The 27087-nt window shown below is 35.8% G+C and overlaps 1 protein-coding gene across 1 annotated transcript; it reads left to right on the plus strand.

Moving 5' to 3' along the window:
• Nucleotides 1-23597: 23597 nt before the first annotated feature.
• Nucleotides 23598-26231, plus strand: LOC127443174 (neurogenic differentiation factor 6-B). Its single transcript, XM_051701753.1, has 2 exons — nucleotides 23598-23675; nucleotides 24476-26231. The coding sequence occupies exon 2, from the start codon at nucleotides 24481-24483 to the stop codon at nucleotides 25447-25449; it is 969 nt and encodes a 322-aa protein (XP_051557713.1). The 5' UTR covers nucleotides 23598-23675; nucleotides 24476-24480; the 3' UTR covers nucleotides 25450-26231.
• The last annotated feature ends 856 nt before the right edge of the window (nucleotides 26232-27087 follow it).

Below are 27087 nucleotides of genomic sequence, written 5' to 3' on the forward strand. Positions count from 1 at the left end.
ATCAATCAAATCAAATCAAATCACTTTATTGTCACACAGCCATATACACAAGTGCAATGGTGTGTGAAATTCTTGGAACTTCACTTGTTTTTCTTTGATTTTCACTTGTTCCTCAGTTTGTAAAAACAATCAAAAACCGTGTTCACAGTAATCAGGGGCGGACTGGGATTAAAAAGTGGCCCTGGACTTTCTGGCACAGAGCAGCCCACCAAACCCGGCCCGCAACACACCACACCATAACACACAACCTCACTGATTTCATTTTCTGGATCAATTTTAAATTTCTGTGTTGAAAAAAAGACATTTCTGTTGACTGCTAGTCATGACAACGAGCCCCACCAGTGCAAAAATTGTCATAAATTTAAAACATACAAAACCACTGTAAATGAGAAGAGTGGATATTTTTTTTAGAGAAAGCACTAAAAATAAGCACTTTATAGCTCAGACAAGTAACATGTACAAAAACTTTTTTTCCCCACAAACAGGTATTTGGTTAAAATGTATATGAAAGTACAAGGGAAAGTGTGTATTTTAGATGCTGTGATAAGTCAGCATTTCTTTAAAGTTTTTAAAGATATTAATCACCTTTCAGCTTTTTTCTAGAAGTGCAAATAAACTATTGTCTTATTAATATGAGGTTGTGGAAACAACAATTATAATAATAACATACACCGATCAGCCACAATATTAAAACCACCTGCCTAATATTGTGTAGGTCCCCCTCGTGCTGCCAAAACAGCGCCAACCCACATCTCAGAATAGCATTCTGAGATGCTATTCTTCTCACCACAATTGTACAGAGCGGTTATCTGAGTTACCGTAGACTTTGTCAGTTCAGACCAGTCTGGCCATTCTCTGTTGACCTCTCTCATCAACAAGGCATTTCTGTCCACAGAACTGCCCCTCACTGGATGATTTTTTTTTTGTTTTGTTTTGTTTTTTGGCACCATTCGGAGTAAATTCTAGAGAATGTTGTGTGTGAAATCTCAGGAGATCAGCAGTTACAGAAATACTCAAACCAGCCCGTCTGGCACCAACAATCATGCCACGTCCAAATCACTGAGATTACATTTTTTCCCCATTCTGATGGTTGATGTGAACATTAACTGAAGCTCCTGACCCGTATCTGAATGATTTTATGCACTGTACTGCTGCCACATGATTGGCTGATTAGATAATCGCATGGATGATTGTTGGTGTGAGATGGGCTGGTTTGAGTATTTCTGTAACTGGCTGATCTCCTGGGATTTTTACACACAACAGTCTCTAGAATTTACTCAGAACGGTGCCAAAAACAAAACAAAAAACATCCAGTGAGCAGCAGTTCTGCGGACAGAAATGCCTTGTTGATGAGAGAGGTCAACAGAGAATGGCCAGACTGGTACGAACTGACAAAGTCTATGGTAACTCAGATAACCGCTCTGTACAATTGTGGTGAGAAGAAAATAAACTCAGAATGCTATTCTGAGATACGGGTTGGCACTGTTTTGGTGGCACGAGGGGGACCAACACAATATTAGGCAGGTGGTTTTGGCTGATCAGTGTATGATACATGTATATATAGCAATAAAAGATCATAAAATGTTGTTTAAAATAGTTAGATGAAGAAAGTGTCACACAACAGGACACTGATGACAATGCTTAAAATTTCATGTCAATTACTCACATAACTAGTTTATTTTAAAAAGTCAATGAAAACAAAGTTGGCTAGAATATGTACATATTTAAATATAAACAAATATAAATATATGTAAAAAAATAAATAAACATACCTCTTAAAGTGTAGATCTTTGCAGATATTTTGCAGATTCATTGCTCATATTTTCACTCTATTGAGTTTGTTGCATCTTTATATCTAGTGTTTTAATTCCTTCCCCAGATTATTTTTGAGAAATAGTGAAAAGCCCAGTGCTTTGACAAGTGCTGTTTCTGCTATCCTTTAAACAAAGTAAGCCTCAAAGACTCAAATGGCTAAAAAGTAATATTTTTCATGACTTATTTTCTGTATTTTTATCAGGTGTGAGCATTAATCAGCAAGCCACACTCCATCTCCCGTTAATGCTTTGCGGTATGAATAAATTATGCAAATGATTATGTACTACTCATAGCTTTACAGTTTGCCACTTTTATTTACGCTGCTGTTATTGTATTTGTTGTAACTTGCAGTTATTTGTCATTTTGTGATTATTCAGAGCTCATCTTATACTTAATATGCTGTTTTTGGTTGTCACCATTATTGTGATTTGTATGTCAAATAATGAGGTCCACACGAGGTACAGAGTCAATGTGTACATATGGATATGCACTCCGATGTGTAAGTAATTCCAAAATAAAAGCCATTGAAATTAATTTACCTTACAGACTTTATTAAATATTCGCTTTGAAATGGAGTCCGCGTGTGCAGGGTGGCCGCCTATATCGCCTGTAGGATGACAGGTACTTGCACAGCAGCGGGCCGGCCCAAATTACCCAACAGCCCACCGGGAAAACGCCCGGTGCTCCCGATGGCCAATCCGGCCCTGACAGTAATGTAGTTAAAATGAAAGTCTATGGGGAAAGCCACTTCACTGGAATAAACCTTAAAAAAAAAAAGTTTTTTAAATTATAGTCACAATAAGGGCCGTAGTTAGTGGGGTGAAAATTTGTATTGATTCTAGGGGCCCAAAGGTCCAGGGGGCCCCACAACAAATTCGAAACTGTATTTTTTGAATAGGTAAGGGGCCCAGAACAATAGACAGTCAGGGAGCCCATAATTCCTTACTACAGCCCTGGTCACAATATGTCAACAATATATGTTAACATGAGACTAGTGTGATAAAATAGCTCACTCGCCTTGTCAGTATAATGTAAATCCAGTGTTTAAGTCCTGCCATGAACATGTTTGGTTGGTATTCCCTGGTACTATCACACAATATGCACAAGGACCTCAAAATGTGAATTTATATAAAATCCACACAATTATTAGAAACAAATTTTTTTAAATTCATCCTAGAACAGTAGTCCCACCTTAAGATGCAGATTTACGGGCGTGAAATTACGGTGTTTATTGTGGTGGGGATTTTGATTCATCAAGCTTTTTAAATCTGCTCACCAAAAAGATATGTTCACTAATTTGTTCAGTTACCATTTCAGCAGATTACATCTATATGCCAGTGGGTGGCGACAAATGTGAGTCTTCTGTATGTTAGGAGTGAGTCGTAGGCTGCATTGCCTAATCAATTAATGGTGTTCTTAAATGAATTGGACCTCATAACTTGTCTCAGAACAGGCACCTTATTTGCATCATACCTCTGTATACAGCCTACAAAGGCAGCATTTTCCAGCTTTCAGATGCATGCAGCCATCGTTTACATGCATGTTTTTACACTGATTATACTTATAAACTGACAAAGTCTGTGGTCGTGTAAAGCAAAGCCTTACTGTTTAAGAATAAACTGATCAACACAGAGCCCGTTTACATACAATAACTCCCAAAAATCATCTTATTTAAAAATCCAACCATGCAAGAAAACCGCATTTACATGAGACTTGAAATAATCTAGTTATAATTTGCTTTTGACGTCAAACCGTAAAGAGTTATGCGCACAACAGTTGGATAATCTGCGCATTGGATAATCCATTAAAAACGCCGGTGAAGGTGTTTACGTGCAATGCGAAATCTTGGTAATGTCAGTGGTTGTTGATCGGTTTATTCTTGAGACGTTAAATGACCTTACACACATAAAGCAAAACCGTTTAAGGCTTTTACATGACACATGTTGATCGGTTTATGAAGCATAATCTGTGTAAAAACCTGAATGCAAACAGGCTCACGGGTACATTTTTGCCCATTACCTCGATTATGCATCGCATGTAAACACCTTTACGCCAAAAGCAGAGTAACTGGATCATTTCAAGTCTCATGTAAACGTGGTTTTATTGCATTGTCGGATTTTTTAAATAAGCTGATTTTTGGGAGTTATCAGTGTATTGGTGTGCTAATGAACTCCACACATTGTTCAAGACTGAAACAATGGAAGTGAACGAGAATGATTCATTCACTGAAAAGACTTGAAAAACACTGATTCATTCACAAACACATGACAAACAGTAAAGGTGCACTCAGTAACTTTTGTCTTTGTGTCATCTTGGACTTACACTCACACCTAGCGGCTTGGATGCAGCATCATTTAAAATCAATAGTTTTCAGTTTCAGATGCCATTGAAGAAATGTTGTATTCACAGTCAGCCATGTTTACTTGAATCAATGAGTGAATGTCAAATAACAGGATGGTTACTGAGATTAAACGACTAGTATTCAGCTGGTCATGTGATTCCAACATGGCCTCCCCCATGTGTGGAACCTCTCCATGTAGAATAAAACAGCTTTTATATGGTTACTGTTATGACTGGAGACTTCATTTTAATGTGAGTGGTCATGATTTCTAAATATATTGCAAAATTACAAATAATGTACTTAGGAGTTAAACTTTTTAATGAGGAAAAAATTACTGAGTGCACCTTTAAAATACGATGCCGGTGCATCATACTAATGAATAATGATCCACGTTCACAGCGTGTTGTATGTTTGGAGGTGCTTGCAATTAACAGTTTAAAACCTTATAAACCAAAAACCCAACGCAGATAAGACGAGTGTCTTTTTTCCGATAAACCAAAAACTACTGTAACGATAATGAGCAGCAAACATCAGGAAGCAACGTTTTCCATATTTACATCAAAACTTCTCAAGGTTTTGACAGTGGATGATGATTTACAACTATCAACCGCCACACTAAGCAAAGGTTTGTATATTTTAGGTATTGTTATTCGTATAGCATACATCATTTTAGTCATATTTTGTTAATACGTCAAGGGTGTTAGCATGCATTTCTTAATGGATTTTTGTTTAAGGTAGGTTGGGCAGAAAGGGAGGGGGGAAGGCCAGAAAAGTTGGACACCATGGATTTTTAGACAACTTTACAGCTAAAATACCACATGCTGGATTAATATAAGCCAGAGATAGTTTAGCAGAGATGGGCCACTTCTGTTCAAATGAATGGTAGAAATTGGAACGTCCAACCAAGGAGCTCTGAGCGCCCAACGGATGTGGAAAGGAAATCCCGCCTTACAGGTAAAAGAGCCAATCACCTTGTAGATACAGACATTGCCTGTCAATCAACTCGAGAATGCGCATGCGCATTAGCGACACCACTTTCATTGTAAATTCATTAGGCCAACTGCAAACACGATGTGTTTGTTTATTTTTATAAGCTGAGGGACAAAAAATAATTAAAAAAAAATTAAAAAAATATTTTTTGTGGTAACCGACAGCATTCCACAGATATTGAGTATAGATCGCGAGCTGAATTCAAGTAGCTCTAATACCGGTTGAATTTAACAAGGAATATTCCTTTAAGTGTGTGCATCCAAAACCAGCCACAAGATGTCAATACTGTCATTGTTAGAGAACACATTTTGTCGAACTGAATGGAGGTGCGCAGTTCAATCACTCTGCAACACCTACCATCTCATCCTTCCTGTTTAAGAGACAACATGTCCTACATTTAAAGATCAATGCACAGCTTTAGTGTATGCAGTCTGCGTGTTCTTCAGTTTGCTTTAAACCTTTATGCCAAGTATTTCGAAGACTGAGAGAGATGGTAATGGTTTTGTACCAGTCTTGGTCCTGATAGAACAAACTGATCTTTTCACATCTCAGCTTCCATCTGTTTTTACATCACAGATTTTAATTTAAAATTACATGCAGTTTCAAACAAAAACTCTAGAGACAGAAACAGAAACATAGCACCTCAGTTACACCATATTTAATTTTCCCAGCAAACATGTCAAAGCGAAATTGATCATCAGGGCATCTAAGCAGGTGTGCACACACATCACATGCACACATCTGTGTCTGTGAGTGTTTACGAGTCCCCATATACCTATATATTACAACTGGGTCATTTTTATTGCACAGTACCTTTAGAACTCTGTAACTTGTATCAAATGATGCTGCTTGAATTGCAATTTAAGGAAGTATTTCTATACCCGACTTTCAGAAATATGCTCAGATCAAGCTCAGGCACTTAAACTTTATTGATAAGAAGATATTTATGGTGAGTATATTAACAGGATGGAACAACAGTGGACATAAAGAGCTACAGTTAACAATTGTTCATTTAGGGATTGAGAGTATACATGAGGGTACTTTAAATTAAATAAGATGAAATGTTCATGTTATTATTCAGATTTCTATAATGTGGTCTAACAAGGTGTGAGCTCAAGTAGTGAAATGACAGTATTTAAAATTCACTCCTATGTTTACTTAATTGTGATACAAAAAATGGTAGCATTTTACATAAACAGGGTTCCATATGTTACCATTAGTTAACATGAACTAACAATACTTTTACAGCATTTATTAATCTTAGTTAATGTTAATTTCAATATATAGTAATGCATTTTTAAAATCAAAAGTTGTATGTTAACATTAGTTAATGCACTATGAACTAACAGGAACTAACAATGAACTATTGTATTTTTATTTACTAGCATTAACAAAGATTAATAAATGTTGTAAAAAATTAATGCATTAACTAATGTTTACAAATGGAACCTTATTGTAAATTGTTACCATGAAAACAAACGATTATATGATTTCCATTTTTTTTATTTGTTTTATTTTGAATTTAACATTGTATTCAATTTATTAGACTAAGACAAACAGTAAATGAAGGGGATGTGATAATCCACTGCCCAAATACGGCCGTTGAACAATATCTTAATAGGAATTGGTCTATGTTACCTACACATGATGTTGTTCAGTGTTATGTAAGTCCTGTGTTTATCATATATATTCATACCAGTTACAGTAATGGCTGTATCTATTCTAATGCATATCCATAAACACACATACAAACACAGCAACACATTTCTCTCTTAATAAAGAGTTAACAGATTTTGCTGGCCGAAAGTGAGAACTTAGTGTAGACCTCCAGTATTTCTCTTGTGTTTCCTAAAGGTCAGAGTATTGAATCTGAATTTTCCAGTAGGAATATTGTAATTAAGACCGTCACCATAGCAACAGGCCATATGCTGTGTTATCTGAAGAATATTGCAGAAGCAAACGTATCAAGACGAGTGTTGCCCAGAAAGGTTTGTGTGATGTTTCTCTTTTCTTGCATTGAACCGCAATTAATAATGAAACATAGGCTATAATAAAAACAAGGAATTTATTGTGTGATTGGAAAACTGTGTGATTTGACCGGTTCAAAACATTTTAATCTCTATGGACAACATCTGTGGCATCTGTGACTATATCTTCGATTAGAAAAAAAATGACAAAAATACAGTAGAAGTCAATGGGGCAAGGCATTCCAGAGGGTTTTAAAGAAGAAATGTGCAGCTTTTAGTGAATATGTTAATACAACTGGCAGTTGTAGTTGCCAGAAATTCACAGTAAAAAATACAGTGACCATGTTTCAAGCATTGTGGGATGTCATTTTGGTGCCTGTTTATTTTACAGTTCACTACCGACTTCTAGGAATGCCCAGTTATTGTTTTTCACCTTCATTTTAGTTTACTGTAATAGTATAAATATTATCTTGTTAAACATAATTTTTAACGTTAAAGGAATGAAGTTAAGCTCAACCCACAGCATTTGTGGCAAATGTTAATCAAAATGATTACCACACACACACACACACACACACACACACACACACAAAATAATTCAGCGTGTCACTTCTTCTGTTTACAATCAAGGTTACATACAATGGAAGTTATTGGGGGCCAATTTAGGAGGGATTAAAGGCATAAATGCAAAGCTAATAATTTTTAACCCTCCTATTCTAATCAAGTAGGGCCACTTTGCTGTTTGCTGTCACTTTTAACAATAAGCAAAATAAGCTAATTTATTATCACATTTATTAGCTTCACTACAGTAAAATCTAGTTGAAACATGAAGAAAATATGAGGATTTCTCATGTATTGGGGGCAGATTGCTGCCATCTGTTGAAAAAAGCAAAATCATGTACTAACAATAATAGCCAGTAGATGGCTGCAGTGTTCTATGCAGCCACCTTATATTTAGTCAATTTTATCACAAGTATTGCATTTGGATATATATTTAGACAGTATCAAACTATTATTTGTCAAAGTTTAGCTTTTTTTTTTTTTTTTTTTTTTGGTATGTGTCAGAAAGATGCAGTTTTTTGTCTGGAAGGTGAGGCTCCCGCACCAATAAGCGTAAACTTTCCCATAGCGAAATTGGTACACTTTCTTGCATTGGGGGTCAAACTTCAGGCTTTGTTCTCTCTCTCTCTCTCTCTCTCTCTCTCTTTGTGTGTGTGTGTGTGTGTGTGTGTGCATGCGTGCGTGTTCTGTGTTCTGCCTAGCTGTATTAGTCTTACCCATTTATTACTGTGTGTGTGTGTGTGTGTGTGTGTGTGTGTTTGCGTGTGTATGAGTGTATGTGCTGCATTGTGGGTGTGTCATGGTCTCACTCCCTCATTTGTGTGTGTGTATTGTGCATTGTAAAGGTGTTAACAGTAAAGGTGTTGCTTTTTTTTTAATGGCAAAAAATGTCACCACATTTGTTTGAGTGTGTTCAGATGGCAAGTGGAGGAAAAGTCACCAAGTTTTGTACAACTTAGATAAAGGAAACCATTTTTATTACATCGGAAACATTTATTTCGGTCAAAAATGACCGAACTCTATAGGAATGTTAAAAGCACTTACATGAATTCTTCTGTTAAAATTTTTTATATATTTTTATAGTCATTTTTGAGTTTAGTGTTTATGGTGTTACATTGTCATGGCAACAGAGTTGTAAAATTGGCTATAACTTTCCAAAGAAAATGTTAGTAAGTGATTTATCACACTAAAATCATCAAGTCTTGTGCCACAAATTCTGTCGATTGAGCTTAACTTGTATTGAACCCGGAATATTTATTTAACTAATTCATAATTTACTTAAATAAAATTTTACATGTATTATCTTAGTAAATAAAATATAATTTGTCACTGTACATGTTAAGGTAACTATTTTTTTTAAAAATGTATTTATTTATTTTACTTTAGCATTTTTTTTTACATTCTTTTTCTGTTAAAATTATGCAAATATTTTTACAGTGCATTGTATGTGCAATAATAGAGCTTGCATTGATCCCAGAACATTGCTTTAATTTAACTGAATGTTTGAATTTGCATTTCACAACTACAACAGTAATAAATTGAATTTGCACACACACACACACACACACACACACACACACACACACACACAGGCAGGCATGAGTATGCAATCACAAAGAGCTGTACTCACTCATATCCCTGTCAAATAATCCACGGCCTCAAAAGATCCATTCACATCAAGGCTAAATTCCACAAACAAAATCCCAAACCCTCTTTTGGGACTGACAGCTGATGTCAGTTGCTGGACGGGACCCAGCCACTGTTAAAACAGCATTTCCTGATTCAAACCAGTACTGAAGCAACTACAAGAGTGCCACGATTTACTGGCATTAAGTCAGAGACAGGAGCAGAGAGACAGCGAGGCAGAGCTTGCCAATACAGACAACCTGGTAATATTGGGTCAGATTATTGAGCTGGTGAGAACAGGGAGAGCAGCCCAGGGTTCTCACTGTGGAGAGACCAGAACATTTAACCCTGAATATCATTAGACAGATATCACTGTTATCAAATTATGCACTTATCACAAAAAATTAATTATAAGTAGTTGGAAACACTTTGTCAACTATAATTTGAAATAAAATTAAATCAGGGACACCGAGGCTACTTGTCACATGGAGAATTGAAACAAAAATTTCAGTGTCACATTTTTTGTATTGGCTGTTGAAGAACTGAACACAGTGAAACCACACTTGTATACAATTAAGGCAAATGTCAACTATTTTATGACTGTAGATTTTAACAAAAAAAATTAACTGTGTTATCAGGACAAGGGTAATTGGGCAAACTGTCAAGCTGACACTGGGCAAGTTGTCACGTGTGCTTTAACCTTTATATTTTGGAGAAAATTCCTAACAACTTTTTTGTTCGGGTCAAAAAAGACCCAGCAGAGTACCACCCAACATACACACTTTTGATTATAAATATGAACACTGACATACCAGTAGGTTTGTTTTTCACACTGAACATAAGCTTTTAAAGTAGCATTTCATCTGGATAGAGCGCCACCTATATGTCAGTGGTGTTACTATTCTTTACAGTAGATATACAATAAAGCCTGCCTTCTGTAAAAAGGTTGATCATTGAAATACTTACACATTGTATGTGTTTAAAAACTATTTTAAAATATTTTTGTTATTCTAAAAGATGTTTATATGCTCATTTTTTTTATTTCAGAATTTAAATGTCCTCCCATCAGAAGAAAAATAAGCTAAAAATCCCATTGACTTCCATTGAAAAGGTCCCCACACATATCTACATTTATATTTACATTTAGTCATTTAGCAGACGTTTTTATCCCAGACTGACCTCACAGTGAAATCGGAAAAGGTATGTTGACTTTTCTTTAGTTAAATCGGCCTGTTTACCGAAATTTGAAACGCTGCCCCCAGTGGCCTAAACGGTTAGTATTGTTAAGCGTATGGGGATGTGTGAGCTCCATTTTCCTGGGTGAAATGTCAACGGAGGAGCACAAAACACCCTCAACCCAAACCCCAAACCTAACCATCAGTGTAGTAAAAATGTAATGCTATTGGGAAAATGCAACCTCTGAATCATACTTGTCACCGATTATGCAAATGCAAGAACTGCCTGGTTTCAGTGCGGGATCTGAACCGGGGTCTCCCACGCTGCTGACGAAATGCACTTCCGGTTGGAAGGTAAACATCTAAATACAGATATGCAGTATAAGTACAGTATTTAATAATAATAAATAAATATATATATATATTATTATTATTATTATTATTTATTATTTATTTTTTTTATTTTTTTCAAATGTCAATAAACACTCGGTTGTAACAACTTGCCCCATAGAGTGTGACACCATGTCTCACAATGAACTGTATATACTTTTATCCAGGGCAATAATGGTGGAAATGTTCAACAGCTTTTTGTATTCAAGACTTGAAAGGTATGTGTCTATACAGAAAATGTTATTATTAGAAATATTAACTGAAGTAGAAATTGTGACATCTCACCCCTGTCTCCCCTAAAATAATAATAATAATAATAATAATACTTAAGCTATCTCTTGTGTGACATTATTTTAAATCAGGTTTGTTTTAATACTGTTTGAATCTACAAAAAAAAAAAAAAATACATGGTTTCATATATGTATACAGGACTCTTACAGTATTTACCATTATTCCATAATATTCATGGTTTTAGTATGTGGTAATTTGATCAATGAAATTTGATGCAAGCTCTCTGTAATGTTTAAAATGAACACAAATAATTATTACTCTACAACATGTCCTACACATTTGTTAACACACACACACACACACACACACACACACACACACACACACACACACACACACACACACACAAATTAACATCTGCAGGTAAAATCTATTGGTACAAAGACATGTCTGGCAAGCAATAAACATTCTGAGTAGTCATTCATGCTAATGGAAACTTTGTGTTGAAATGTATGAAGTTGTAATGATCAGATTGTTTCTTCTCTGTTTGCACCTCTGCAGTCAGTCTACAGCTGATGCCAATTTTTTTCCTGATATTCTGATGCCTTGGAACAACGCTCTTGTTAACATGTGATATCTGCCCCGAGGCTGAACATATGAATTCCTTTCACCTCCCTTCCTCGAAATCTTACCTTTTATGTATTTACATTGTACATTTTAGAAACACATCAATTATTCATGATTTCAGATGTTATGTTAATTAGTATATGTGCATCTCCATCTGTTTTTATGATTTTAGGCACCACTGAATATTTCAAATACTTAATTTCTTGTAGCCCCAATCCATGCTCTTATTTTAAACAGAATGTTACACCAAACTTCTTTCTTGTATCTACAATTCTCCTTAATTGAATTACAATCACAAGAATTACACACAAAAGGATCAACCTTTCTATATTTAACACATTGTGATTGTACAAATGTCTTCCAGGAAATAAGACACCTCCACATGTGTGTTCATATTTGAGTTGTGTTTGTGTGTGACCATCACACCTTTCCTTCCATCTGAGGTTCCACCTGGGCGGAGTGGGCTGCTGGCATATGGGCCACGTAATTGGTAGAAACAGCACAGCTGCAGATGGTGGTTCTGAGACCCAAAGTACTCTAATCACTCCTGAATAACAGTGCCTACCTGCACGTCTCGCTGTGTGTGTGTGTGTGTGTGTGTGTGTGTGTGGGCGGGTTTGGGTGGTTTACGAGGACAATCTTTTAGGTTACAAACTGGTTATTACAAGGGTATTATGCTATAAATGTGGTTTATGAGGACATTTCTAGTGTCCCCATAATTCAAATCACTTAAAAAACATACTAAACTATATTTATTGAAAATGTAAAAATGCAGAATTTTTCTGTAAGGGTTAGGTTTAGGGGTAGGGGTAGGGTTAGGGGATAGAATCTATAGTTCGTACAGTATAAAAATCATTATGTCTATAGAGAGTCCTCATAAGGATAGCCGCACCAATGTGTGTGTGTGTGTGTGTGTGTGTGTGTGTGTGTGTGCGTGTGTGTGTTAGACTGTCCTCTACAGCCACTGTGCCATCAGTTTTATCATCTCACCAGTTTTTTATTAACAAGATTCTTGGTGTTCTTGTACAATTCTTACAGAAAACGTTCCACTTAATAGAAGCAACTCTTTTGATAATTTAAGAAAGTTTTACTGAAACACACATTTGGAATGATATAAATAAGATTTAAATAAGGAATTTGGCTTAATTACAAATTTCACTGTGATCGTACGGAATGATAATGCAACTATTTTAAAAATTATTAAGGGATAGTTCACCCAAAAATTAAAATTCTCTCATCATTTACTCACCCTCTTGTCATCCTAGATGTGTATGACTTCCTTTCTTCTGCTGAACACAAATGAAGATTTTTAGAAGAATATCTAAGCTCTGTAGGTCCATACAATGCAAGTGAATGAGTACCAACATTTTGAAGCTCCAAATAAATATGTGACTTAATAAATGACTTACATATTTATCTGTTTCTAGCCCACACCTATCATATTTCTTCTGAAGACATGGATTGAACCACTGGAGCCATATGGATTACATTTATGTCACCTTTATGTGCGTTTTGGAGCTTGAAATGTTGGCCACCATTTACTTGCATTGTATTGACCTACAGAGCTGAGATATTCTTCTAAAAATGTTTGTTTGTGTTCAGCAGAAGAAAGAAAGTCATATACATCTGGGATGGCATGAAAGTGAATAAATAATGAGAGAATACTCATTTTTGGGTGAACTATTCTTTATAGAAATTTTAAAGGAAGTACATAGTGCGTTCACACTTGTAAAAAGCAATCACATCTCCGTAGAACTTGTAATTAGAAATTGTAAACTCGGAAATCTATGAAAGCTCTGACTTGACAGTCATGACATCCAATATGGCAGCGGCCTCAACAGCTGAAGGTAATGAACACCTGTTTGAAATACCTTTTAAAATGGATTTTCAGCCTAAAAGTTGGCTTGCATTTTAATTAAGTTTATAATACATCAATAATACATTTGTACACATCTATATAACCATCTCATTATAATAAATGTACAAGCACTCACTTGAATGCATGAAGAACATTTACTGACAACATTTTACAAACATATAAGTGTGTTTACATGTGCATGAAAAGATCAAATGTTTTTACAAATAGCAATTAGGCCCATATATATGCTTGAAAGGCACATTTTCAACTCGCATTGTTTTCATGAAGTAATCTCTAAATTGAGTAATCTTATAAAGTACATATCATGACTTCAGAATATATGTGAAGTATTTAAACTTAAATGAGGAGTATGAATATAGTAGGTCTAAACAAAATGAATATGTTTCAAACAATACAGTTTGGTATAAGGCAAAGCAGCTATTGTCTTTTGCGTTTATTAAATTAATTTAATTCTGAGAAAACGTAACATATTTAAATAATTGTAACTATTTGTTTGAATTAAACTGATCAGGAATGCATTTTTAAAGTAAATTACTGTGCGTTGCCTTTGCTGATTTTCTCCTTCCACCACCTCTATCGGGAGCTTTTCATGGTCTTTGCACATCTTCATCCCATGAATTCTTGGTTTGGGAGTTTTTCTTTACTGTACCTGTTTATAGTATATAATAAAGTACAAGTAATGTAATTAAAGCAACATGGTCTAACTGAATGCAGACTTAATTAAATCAAATATACTAGAAGGTAGGCTCATGTTGCCAACATCTCGATGTTATCTGATAGACTATTCACAATGCAGAGTCCAATGATTTAACAATAAGTGGCTGTATCCAGCATAAGTTATATTGAAATATGTGTAACATCAAGTAAAACTAGTATCTACACTTTTCCCCTGATCATACAATAAAACGAGGCTTGTTTTAGCAGCAAAAATACACATTCAACATATATCCAAGTAAACATTTATCCATTCTCAGTCCATTCGTTCACCACAGTCTCTCACCTTCTTCTCTACTTGTACTTCTCTGATCAATTTGAAACTTTGTATTGCAGCTCTTGTTACTGCCTTAGGAGAAACTGCTGTTGCTGTATTCCTCATTTGTAAGTCGCTTTGGATAAAAACGTCTGCTAAATGAATACATGTAAATGTTAAGTAAACTAGTGTAACACTAACTGCTGTCTCATATACTACACAAACATGTAAATGTATAGTGCATTAACTTACGGAGTATAAAAATCCATCTTTAGCCAAGGAGCTACAAATACCTCCCCATGATCCACTACACAACCTCCTCTGTTGAGATTCCCCAGATTATTTTAAATTACACTTCCTGAAAAAAAAAAAAAAAAAAAAGAAAACATGGTATAAAACATGGTATTTACATGGTAAAGTCATGCTGACATTTACTGCTTTTAACTTACATTTACATACACTTTCACAACTTACTAGTTCAGTCAAAGTAGACTGAGGATGAAGTTCAGTCTTATTTCTTCAGGGTTTGGAGAAAAGCAGTGTTTGGTTTTCACATGTGTTTAAAGATTAATGTCTGAAATCTTCAGGGTTTTCAGCAATGATTTCTTGATTATTGAATACAAAAACAAGCACACAACATTAGCCATGACATGAACCTGTTATCTTTATCAGTTTGTAGCATGTTTTTTTATTATTATTATTATTTTCTGCCCTTTTCTTCCCAATTTTGGAATGCCCAATTCCCACTACTTAGTAGGTCCTCGTGGTGGTGCAGTTACTCACCTCAATCCGGGTGGCGGAGGACAAGTCTTAGTTGCCTCCGCTTCTGAGACAGTCAATCCGCGCTTCTTATCACGTGGCTTGCTGTGCATGACACCGTGGAGACTCACAGCATGTGGAGGCTCATGCTACTCTCCGTGATCCACGCACAACTTACGCACAAATTACAATGCGTCCCATTGAGAGCGAGAACCACTTAATCATGACCACGAGGAGGTTACCCCATGTGACACTATCCTCCCTAGCAACCAGGCCAATTGGGTTGCTTAGGAGACCTGGCTGGAGTCACTCAGCACACCCTGATTCCAGGGGTGGTAGTCAGCATCAATACTCACTGAGCTACCCAAGCCCCCCAGTTTGTAGCATGTTAAGAGAAATAGCAGCAGTAATTTATGTGTCTCTACATGTAGAGTGAAAAGCAACAGAATAAAGTGACAAAAAATGATATTGATAGTGTTGTAGTCGAGTCAGTTCCGCTTCTTGTAAGCAGATCAGAGCTGTTGTAGAGGATCACACCTGTACTGAAACATACTAATTTGACTGACATTATTTTTGATGAGAATATACTGGAACTACTGAAAAAAGCTTTTTAATTTGTTAAATTTGAGGTTATATATATATATATATATATATATATATATATATATAAAAAGACTGTTTTCTAATACTTACCAGTACAAAAACAAATCCTCTTCAACCTTACTGGCCTTTTATTGCCTGAAAAAAAAACAAAAAAAACATGGTATAATGTTTAAAACATGGTAATTACATGATTAAGCCATGATCATATTTACTGCCTTTAACTTACATTAACATACACATTTACAACTTGTCAACTTATTGATTTGACTGGATGCTTCTTTTTTTCTCAAGTTCAGACAGAGAATTTGAGTTTTTTTAAAAAACAATATACAAATTTGATGAAATAAGAAGAATGACTGTGATACAGATGGCAGAAACAAAAATATATAAATATAAACAAACCTGATGGGGGGTTTCTGATATGCTGCACCATTGTCGTCATCTTCATCCTCATCCTCATCCTCCTCATCGATGTGTTTCTCATCAAAGTTAGTTTCAGTGCAGCGGTCTCAAAACACACCACTTTCAACAATTCATATACATGAAAAATATATCGTTTATTTGTTGTAGGGTTAGGGTTAGGGTTAGGTACAGTAGTACAGAAACGAGTCGCTAAACTAAACCAGAGACTTTGACTAAAGTAAAGTCACGTCGCCATGTCCGTCTTACTATTTATAAATATTTGTGAATTTCCCATACTGTAGTATTTATATATATTTTAGATGTAATAGGCATATTTAACGTTTTCATGAATTCACGACCTTAAACGTGTGGTTTACAAATTTTCCGACATTACAGGTGCATGATGTTCATTTTATGATAGACATGCAGTATACTGCCAACACACTCTCACGGCGAAATCATCAGGATTCGTACGACTTTTTTATTATATGGCTAATTCGTATGATATCGTGCGACTGCACGAATTCCTATGACTTTCACTACAGCCAGTGACGTCTCTGGACCTTGTTTCCATCTAATACGTGACAGTTACTTGCTTCTAACACACAACAGCTTCCTATCATGATTACAAACTTTACTGATTGGTTAAGTTTAGAAAGGGGTTTGGGTTAGGGCATAATATTAATAAGTATGTCCTTAACACCTCGTTTGTGGAACTTGCGCTTACTTCCGCATTAGACATCCAGGAATTTGCACACATGATGAAGTCATACGAGTTTATGCGAACAACATTGTGCGAGACCATACAAAATAGCCAACTTATAAATTATGTACGGATTTTCTTGAGATTGGGTTGTATATTGCAGACTAAAGATCAATCAATGGCCCAGTTGTGTTGAGTTGGAATCGTCCCAGTGCTTAACACTCGATATAACGATATAATACTCACACTACCCCCCCAGGTCAGACAACACTTCACTCGCAAGTTAAAAAGAACATCAACTGTTACAAATGTGTCTCGAGACAGCTGTGTTTAGCAGATTTTAGATACTTGTGCTATCTGGGTTCATCGCACTGTGTTGGTCTGAACGGCCTCTAGTCTTTTAGAAATACTTTAGCCATTAGTTACATGAATGCATGAATACATACTGAAGAAAATGTAAAAATACTTCTCTCAGTGTCATCAGAATTGAATGGTTTCTGAAAAAAATAATAATAATAATTTGTGTCATATTTAATACATTATTGTTTGGGTTTTAGGCCCATTTTAGTTATTGTACAGTTATACTATATTTAGTAAAGCAGAAATGTTAAATGTTAAAATTATAACTGAGGTTTATTTGATATATGTGCCTATAGTTCTTTAAACATTTCTTTTTTTATACATTTATAAAAAACTTTTATAAAAAACTAAAGGAATCTTGACTCGGACTTTGCCCTAACCGGTCTTGGTCTTGACTTGTACTTGACCCTCTTCTGGTCTCGGTCTTGACTTGAACTCGACCTACTCTAGTCTCGGACTGGACTTGGACTCAGATAAGCTGGTCTCAACTACAACACTGGGAGGGACGAGTCAAAATAAATTTTTGTGGTGATCAACATAATGCCACAAATGCAGTCGATTCAGTTAAACTTGTATTGAACCCAGAATATTCTTTTAACCCATTCGTTAGTTTGTAAAAACAAGCAAACAGTAATGCATTTTACTGTAATGCACTTAGAATGGAAGTCTATGGGGCAAGGCAATGCACCAGGATAAACATAAAAAAACACATAGTTTTAAAAGCATTATACGTGATAAAATGAGACTAGTGGGATCAAATAATGTTCTAGCATTGTCTATGTAAAGTTATATCCAATCTTTTAACTCTTGTTATGACCAATGTAAAGCTTGTACTTTCACATTGATACCAGAAAGGGATTTTTTTACTCCAAGGCCCCGTGTTGTCCAAGACAATATTTGAAGACCCCTTTATTCACCAGAAACTAGGAGTGTCAATCGATTCATTTCATGATTACAAAAGTTTCAGAAACTACCAGTTTACAGTACATGGTGTAGGCCTATATCTTGATTTTTAGCTATTTTTAGCATTTTAGTTAAGTTTATTTTAATATAACTTATTTTAAGTCATCTCGTGGCCCCTCTAGTGGGGCCTGGGCCCTAGGTTGAGAACCACTGCTCTATCTACATAATCCATCCACAAGAATTAAATTGGTAACACATAACCAAATGTTTATCTGCCTAAAATCACCACTAAAAGGACAATTTATACAACTCACTGCTCAAATAATGCAAATCAAACACTGCTTTATGCAAATGAAGAGTTAATAGGCCTATAAACACTTTAGCAAAAATACAAGCTGCACATTTCTGCTTTTAAACCCTCCAGAATATCTAGACCCATAGACGTCCATTGTAAGTAGCTTACTTTAGTAGCGATTTGTGTTTGTTTTAACTAACTGATGAACTTTATTATTTTCTGTCACAGCATTTCACATTCTCCACTTTCACTTTCGGCAATTGACAGTCTTCATGCATATCGCCACCTACTGGGCAGGGAGGAGTTTTTATAGTAAAAAAGGACTTAAATATTGATCTGTTTCTCACTCACATTTATCATATCTCTTCTGAAGATATGGATTTAACCACTAGAGTCGTATGGATTACTTTTATGCTGCCTTTATATGCTTTTTTGAGCTTCAAAGTTCTGGCCACCATTCACTTGCATTGTGTGGACCTACAGAGGTGAAATATTCTTCTAAAAATGTTAGTTTGTGTTCTGCAGAAGAAAGTAAGTCATATACATCTGGGATGGCATGAGGAAAAGTAAATGATGACAGAATTTTCATTTTTGGGTGAACTATTCCTTTAACTTGTTTTGAACCCAGAACATTCCAATAACTGATAGAGTTTAAATGTTTAAACCAAAAGTGATGTTTTTCTTACGTGAAGAATTACATGACTTCAAAGCTATTGATGGTGGATAATATGGTCACATAGCCAACAAACCTGGAAAGGGAAGAGCACGGGAAGTCCTTAAGCACCTTAAGCAGGAAGAATGAAATCCAACAGATATAGTTCACTAATTAAAATGTGAAGTTTTGATGATGTGTGTGGTGGAAATCAGGGTGATTTTAAATTTTGCAACACAGTAAAGGTGTGATTATGAAATGCAAGTGAGGGTGCATCTCACAATACTGTCAGTAAGGTGTAAGTGTTAGTTAATGCCACTACAAGAAACATCTGTGGAGCAACTTGTCTAAAAATTCCACCAGACCTATTTTTGAAAAGTTTACTCAAGAAAAGGTACGGCAAAGACTTTCTTTTTCTAACACGTCCCTCTTTTTTCTGTCTGTAAGATTCTCTATGCCACCAGCGGCTCTGTATCAGACCACCAGTCTGATGTCACCTGTGATTCTGGCAGGCGGCTTGTCTCATCTCCTCACTGTGAGAGTTCCAGCGCCTTCATTAGCAACTCGGCTCGTCACACTGCCTTTAAACGCTGATAATGTGATAATTAAAACAGCTGACGAGCACGAGCTGTCATCAATGTAGCAACAAAAAGCATCATTTACAGGTGGAAGACTAGCAACCCATCATCCAAGTTTACCATCCACCACACTGCTAATACACCTCTACCTCCTAGAACCCTTAAAATGGTAAAACCATGGTACTTTGATATACAGTGGTACTGAATGATTACCATATCTTTGCACATTGGCATTTCAATCCATTTTCATTAAAGTTTAGATACTCGGGAAACATGTTCATTAATAAGAATGTATACCTTGAATGCACTTAAAAGTCACTGTCAGACATTTGAACTCACACCATCCACTATTCCGCTACTCCAGCCACTTTTCACCATTGAAAATAAACCCAGATAGCACAGGTACATCTCCGAGATGTCTGTTTTAGATCTTTTCATCTGGAAAGCATCACAATCTAATTAACATCTGCTAAACATCTTAAAAAGATCAGGTTTACAAACATTCTAAATCATAAACAACTCAAAGACATCTGTTGAATGTCTTATTGACATCAGAGACACTTATTGACATACTGTCTTATAGACATATTGCAGATGAGCAAAAACAAATGTCTTCCAGATGTAAACACAAACATCAAATAGATGTCTGGGTGATGTAAGTGTGCTATCAAGGAAGTATGATACAGGTTATACACCCATTTAACCATCGCATTGGACGTTTCCAGTGTAGACAGCCTCAAGTGTGTCACATCAACTGACGCGTCCGGTAGTCATATTGGAAGTTTGACCCATAATAGATATTTGTGGGCATTTTTTTTTCAGTAGCATTCTTTTTCTATAGACAGAGTGTATAAATGAGCCATGCAGAACTCCTGCTAAACCCTTGTATATCACTATAAGAGTATTAGCTGGCAGATAAATGCATTTTGCCTCTCTTTCTCCCTGTCTTTCTTTCAACTACACAATGATTTATTACCTGAAAAGACCAGAGAACTAATTAGTGGAGTAATTAATTAATTTAAATTTGCATATTTGCATTTGCAATTAGTGCAGTCAACTGATTAGTCTGAAATGAGGAGTTTGACTCATCAGATGCTAGTGTGAACTGGACCAGAACGTGCAGAATGCCAGCTGAGGCGTTTTGGGGGCAGTGTGTGAAAATGTGTAGGCCTATGTGTGTGTGTGTGTCCAAATTTCGCTGTTTTTGGGACTGTCCTCTGCTGCACACAGAAATATTTACAGAAAAAGTAGTAGTTCATCTAATATAAACAATTTGTGTATTAACATGATTTTAGTGTGATAAAATTGTTTACTAAACTTTTCTGTAAAGTTATAGCCAATTTGATGCCAAAAAAAGTAAAATGACCGTAAAAATTATGATTTAAACAAGCTCAATGAATACACAAATTTTAACAGAACAATGAATGTAAGTGCTTTTGTAAAATTATAAGCTTCACATTTCTGCCTTTAAACCCTCCAAAAATTTGCTCCATTCACTTCCATTGTAAGTGCCGCACTGTAACCTCCATTTTTTCTTTTTTTAAAGAAACGGAAGAACAAGTCAAAATTATTTTTTGTGGTAATCAACATTATGCCACAAGTGCTGTCAATTGAACTTAACTTTATTGAACCCGGAATATTCCCTTAAGCTCAACTGACAGCATTTGTGGCATAATATTGATTACCACAAACATATATTTTAATTTGTCTCTCGTTTCTTTAAAAATCGCTGCTGCAGTAAGGCAGTGAATGGGACCAATTCATAACATAAAAAACCACACTGTTTCTAGAGTACAGCCACAAGATGTAAACATTATACATGTTCACATGGTTAAAGTGTGATATTATTGCTTATATAGTGTTTACCGGTGTTCTGTCATCATGGCAATAAAGTTGTTATATTGGGTATAACTCTAAAACTGATTTTATCACACTAAAATCATGATAACATGTAATGTTTACATCTTGTGGCTATACTCTTGAAACAATGTGTGTTTTAATGTTTATGTGCTAGCCCTATTCACTGATTTTTTTAATTAAATGTCCTTATTTGACTCAAGTAAACTGAACTTTTTTTTTTAAGTTGCGTTAACTAGTTACAAGTTAACTTAACTGATCTGTGATTAAATTATCATTATTTTTATTTAATTATTTAAATAGAGTTATAGCACGTCTTATACAGTATAAGGGAAATTATGACTGGAATCTCTGTTAACCATATGGCACATTGGATTCTTCTCAGTACTTCTTAGTACACATAAATCTGCACTTTTGTAAAGTACAACTGAGTAAAGAAGAATGGTTTAAATTTAACAGGCTCCAAGTTCACCAGAGATAACACTAATCACCCGAATGGCAACGTCACACAAATCACAACTATCAACCAGCTACAACAAAACAACAATAACAGTCATAAGAATTCAAACTATATACGTTTTTAAATAACAATTATTATTTTTCTATATAAGTTCCCTTGTTTTGACCAAACATACATAATTTATTCAAGTTCAAGGGATTATGGCTATTCCACACAGCCGCAATTTTGTACTTGATCATTTTGAGTTAGTAGTACTCAAAGCCAAAGTTTAAAGAACATAAATATTTGAGTTTGGTTCCATATTGTGACATTTCAAGTACTGTATAATTAGGACCACTCAAATGTTCAACTCACTCTTAGTTTAGTCTATTTTTATTTTTATTTATTTATTTTTTGCATGGGCGATTTCTATTTATGTGTTGGTTTTTTATTGTTTGTTGGGTATTTTTTTAAATGCTCTTCAGGGACTTGAGATGCTAATTAGCAAGTGCTATAATCTCTATGTGCAATTCATCTTTAGTCTTTTAACTAAAATAATACAAATACAAATAAATGCATACATACATATTACATAAAGCACATAATAATTCTAGGTTATCTAACAAAAGATTTAAACATGTCATAGGCCTAAGCTAAACAGTACAAATGTGCAACCATATCCAACACTAACAAAAAAAGTGATTGTTTTTAGACATGACACCATTGTTATACCATGTTACCACTGCAAACTGTATCAAAGTACCATTGCCATCTGATGACATCACTGTACCATGGTACTACCACAGTACACTGTGGAAAAGTAATAAATGCCCTTAGTTACATAACAGAGCTATTTCTACTTGATGTTGGTAGAAATAGACATATGGTGTAACCTCATGTAGTCAGGTGGATTTAGGCATTTTAATTGATGTTTCTGACTTGAATAAAACCAGTTCACTTTTCACCTCATGAAGCACATTTTAAGACATGACATGAGCCTAGTGGCACTTTATTGTAATGTAATTAATACTTTTCCTTCCAGGCGTTTCTTTAATATTTGACTGTTTGACAATTTTACCATGCAAGCGTAAATGCATCTCAATGCATCTGCCCTATAATCAAATACATGCCTCAATTATTAAGTCAAAACCATTTTACAGTCTCTTCACTGGTATTGCCTCAGCAGTATGGCATTAGTCTATTTAGTTTTTTTTTTAACTCACTTTTTTTACTCCGAGTTTTCTGATGGTAAATGAGAGCCTCCCGGTGCCCATTACCGTGCGTGCCAGATGATGAGAGCGGAATGAAGGTCCCTCGAGACTGTGCCACGTGACCAACAAAACGTCAGTGGCAGATGGCATGGGCACCAGCGCTGGTGCCTGGCATGGGTGTCCTCTCTCAGAGAGAGAGAGAGAGAGAGAGAGAGAGAGAGAGAGAGAGAGAGAGAGAGAGAGATTAAAGGAATTCTTACAGCTCCACATCAAGCACATGGGAGGTAGTTCTGAATATCGCGAGGAATTTGAGCATGCAAGCTAAACACTGAAAGAAACAGGTGAGTAATCGAAAATGTATTGATGTTAATTTTGCCATAATGCATTTATTTTGGTCAGGTTTGCAATGCATTTGGCTTCTTTGTTTAATGAAAATTCTCTGTTATGATTAGCTACAATCTTTCCTACCAATGTTGTTAAAACGAGTGATTTAGCTGTTTTTTAAACGCAAGAACGCGACCTGTGTAAAGGCCCCCTTTAGGGAAAATGTAGCAATCTATGTTATTTGGCATGCATTTATTTTTGGTTTATGGTTAAAAACATCTTCGTCATGTTTGGCTCGAATCTTTGCTATGTTGTCAAAACAAGCTTCTCTTTTAAACGCAAGAACGACACCTGAGTGAACGCCCCTTAAGCGAAAATTTTGATTGAGTTATTGTCAGTTTTTCCACGGGATTTTTTTATTTTTATTATTTTGTTTAAAAACAAGTAGGCTACTCTGGGTTAGGAGTGGCTACCTTATTCATTTTGTTAAAGCAAACGTTTTACGTAGGCTATAGTAGCTTCATGGGTTTGACTTTATAGGGGCCGTTCACACATGACACGTTCCGTCTGAGCTATTCTATTTCTTAATCGTTGGTCTGTTTACACATGCGTCATAGGTCGTTGCCTTGCGTTTTTTTATTTTTATTTTTATTTGTATTTTTCTCAAACCCGTATCGCTAATTTTTTTCCCCCTGAGCGTTGAGTTGTCCAGATAAAAGTAGCTCAACTTTCATGTTGAACTCTGTAACAGGCCTCGGCTTAGCCTGCCTCGTGTCATGTTCACTGACCTAATTTACGTTGTTAATTTTGTTTCCAGGGACGATGTTAACAGTACCATTCGAAGATCCTGACATGATGCGCGAATCTCAGTTCGGTGCCAGATTCCCGCGCCAAGAAGACGTTCGCGCGCTCAATAACGCCTCCAGCATGGAGCTCAAGGAGGCTGAGGACGACAGCACGGACAGGGAAGAAGAAGAAAGAGAGGATGACCGGGACGAGAACGGTCTCCTTAAGAAGAAAGGCCCGCGAAAAAAGAAGTTTCCCGAAGGACGCGTCGAGCGCGTGAAAGTGCGACGCCAAGAAGCGAACGCGCGCGAGCGCAGCCGCATGCACGGGCTGAACGACGCGCTAGAGAGTCTGCGCAAGGTCGTGCCCTGCTACTCCAAAACGCAAAAACTTTCCAAGATCGAGACACTGAGGCTGGCCAAGAATTACATCTGGGCTCTATCTGAGACTCTGAGTGCGGGCAAGAGACCCGACCTGCTCGCCTTTGTGCAGACCCTGTGCAAGGGACTATCGCAGCCCACCACCAACTTGGTTGCGGGCTGCCTGCAGTTGAACGCCAGAAATTTCCTCACCGATCAAAATGGGGAAGTGTCGTTTTCTGGCAGGCCTCCATATGATGCTCTGTATCCTTACCCGAATGCTGAGATGGGCACGCCCACCGGCCTTAACTCTGGTACCAGGGACAGCGCCAAACCGTTCCGGCCATATAACTATTACGCGTCCTACGAGTCCTATTACGACAGTGCCTCTCCGGAGGGCGGTAGTCCACATTTCGACGGCCAAATAAGCCCCCCGATCAATTATAATGGAATTTTCTCCCTTAAAAAACACGAGGACCAAGTAGAGTACAGTAAGAACTGCCATTATGGAATGAGATACTGTAACGTGCCTGGTCGGGGCTCCATGTACCGCGTTTCCCCAGACAGTCATTTCCCTTATGACTTACATCCCCGCAGCCAATCGTTCCAGAGCCAGGACGAATTAAATACGGGTTTCCATAATTAAAAGCAAGCGTATAGGGGTTGGACGCCAGTTACACTAATCTGCCAATTAATTAGTGCTTGTTGCAGAAAAGGCGGTATTTTTTGCATTTAAATGTTTTGATTTCATTATATGGTATTTGAAAATAACGTAAAATTGTATTTCAGATTGCATTGAAGCAGGCTGTGGTAGGCCTGTAGCTATTACAATCAACAGAGAGAGAGAGAGAGAGAGAGAGAAAGTGGATGGACAAGATATTTTAAGGCCTTTAAAACAGGCTTTAATGGATTTATTAGTGTGTTAAATTACCATGCGGTACTTAAAACACAAAATCATTCGATTCATTATGGCAATAATGGAACTATGCAACACAGAATGACATCCGTGTACTTACAAATTGCAGTTTTGAAGACGTGTAAATAGTCTTATTGTGTGACTTTTTATTTATTCGTTAGACAGTTTTGTCTTTGAAGTGATACTCCCAAATCTGATTGGTTGCAAACATCCGCATAAAAAAAAAAAAAAATGCCAACAGAAAAAAAAAAATAAAAAAAAAAAATAAATAAATTGTGATATCGTTGTTCTTTTTTGTTTGTATAATTATCTGAGGAACATCGGGTCTTGTAAATGCGAATGTAAAAGGTGAACTTGAAGAGGTCACTTCGTTTGTGTTTCGATCACCTTGTCGAAATAAATCTTGAATGTGATCAGTTGTGTTTTTGATTTGATTTTTTTTTCTTAAAGAAGTGTATCTGTAAAAGTTTATCATTTAGCAGTGTTATGTGTTTTTTTTTTAAATAAACAGAATACAGATATTAACATGTGAATGTTTTACCTAATGTATGTTAGCAGATAGTAAATGTTTACACATACATAAACATGTACATGAATACGTCAACAACACTCATTAGCCTACCACAATTTCAGTGTCTGAGACGTATTTTAGAAAAAAGAAAGAACGAAAGAATATAGGTCTATTAAAATGAAAATAATTTAAAGAACGACAGTCTATAATAAAGAGCATAATGTGATGAAATAAACAGATTCACATTCAGTCTGTTGCATTACAGCGGAATTGAGTTCCTTTGATGTCAGTTCAGTAAGAACTCGCAGGCCTTTAAATAGCTGTTATTTTGGCTCTACTGACCAACAAAAAATGCAAAGAGTTTTTTTTTTTTTCTCCAAAAGTAGGTCTTTGAAAGTTTAGCATAAATATTATAGTGACCTCATACGTTTTTTAAACTCTGAACAAAGTCTGAAATATCGACCATTATTGTTTATATATATATATATATATATATATATATATATATATATATATATATATATATATATATATATATATATATATAATTATTTATTTTTTGGAATTTAATAAAACCCCGCTTTAGAACTTCAGGTAAATTCTGTACAGAACGAATTTATCTGACACCTGTCAATTTCACTGAAACATTTTATCTTGGAAATGGTTTTATTTAGGATTAGGTATGGCCTAGCTGTGAACTCTAACAACAGAGGGTTAAATACAAAACTTAAAACAATAAATATTCAATTAGCAATTGTTTGGATTTTACCTTATGTTTATTCATATTTGGATTCAAGTGCTCCACTGGGGTTTCAGCACTAACATGTTGAATTCATTATTACATTTTACAAGCTTGT

Source organism: Myxocyprinus asiaticus, chromosome 6 (genome assembly GCF_019703515.2).
Source record: "Myxocyprinus asiaticus isolate MX2 ecotype Aquarium Trade chromosome 6, UBuf_Myxa_2, whole genome shotgun sequence".
Taxonomy (NCBI): domain Eukaryota; kingdom Metazoa; phylum Chordata; class Actinopteri; order Cypriniformes; family Catostomidae; genus Myxocyprinus; species Myxocyprinus asiaticus.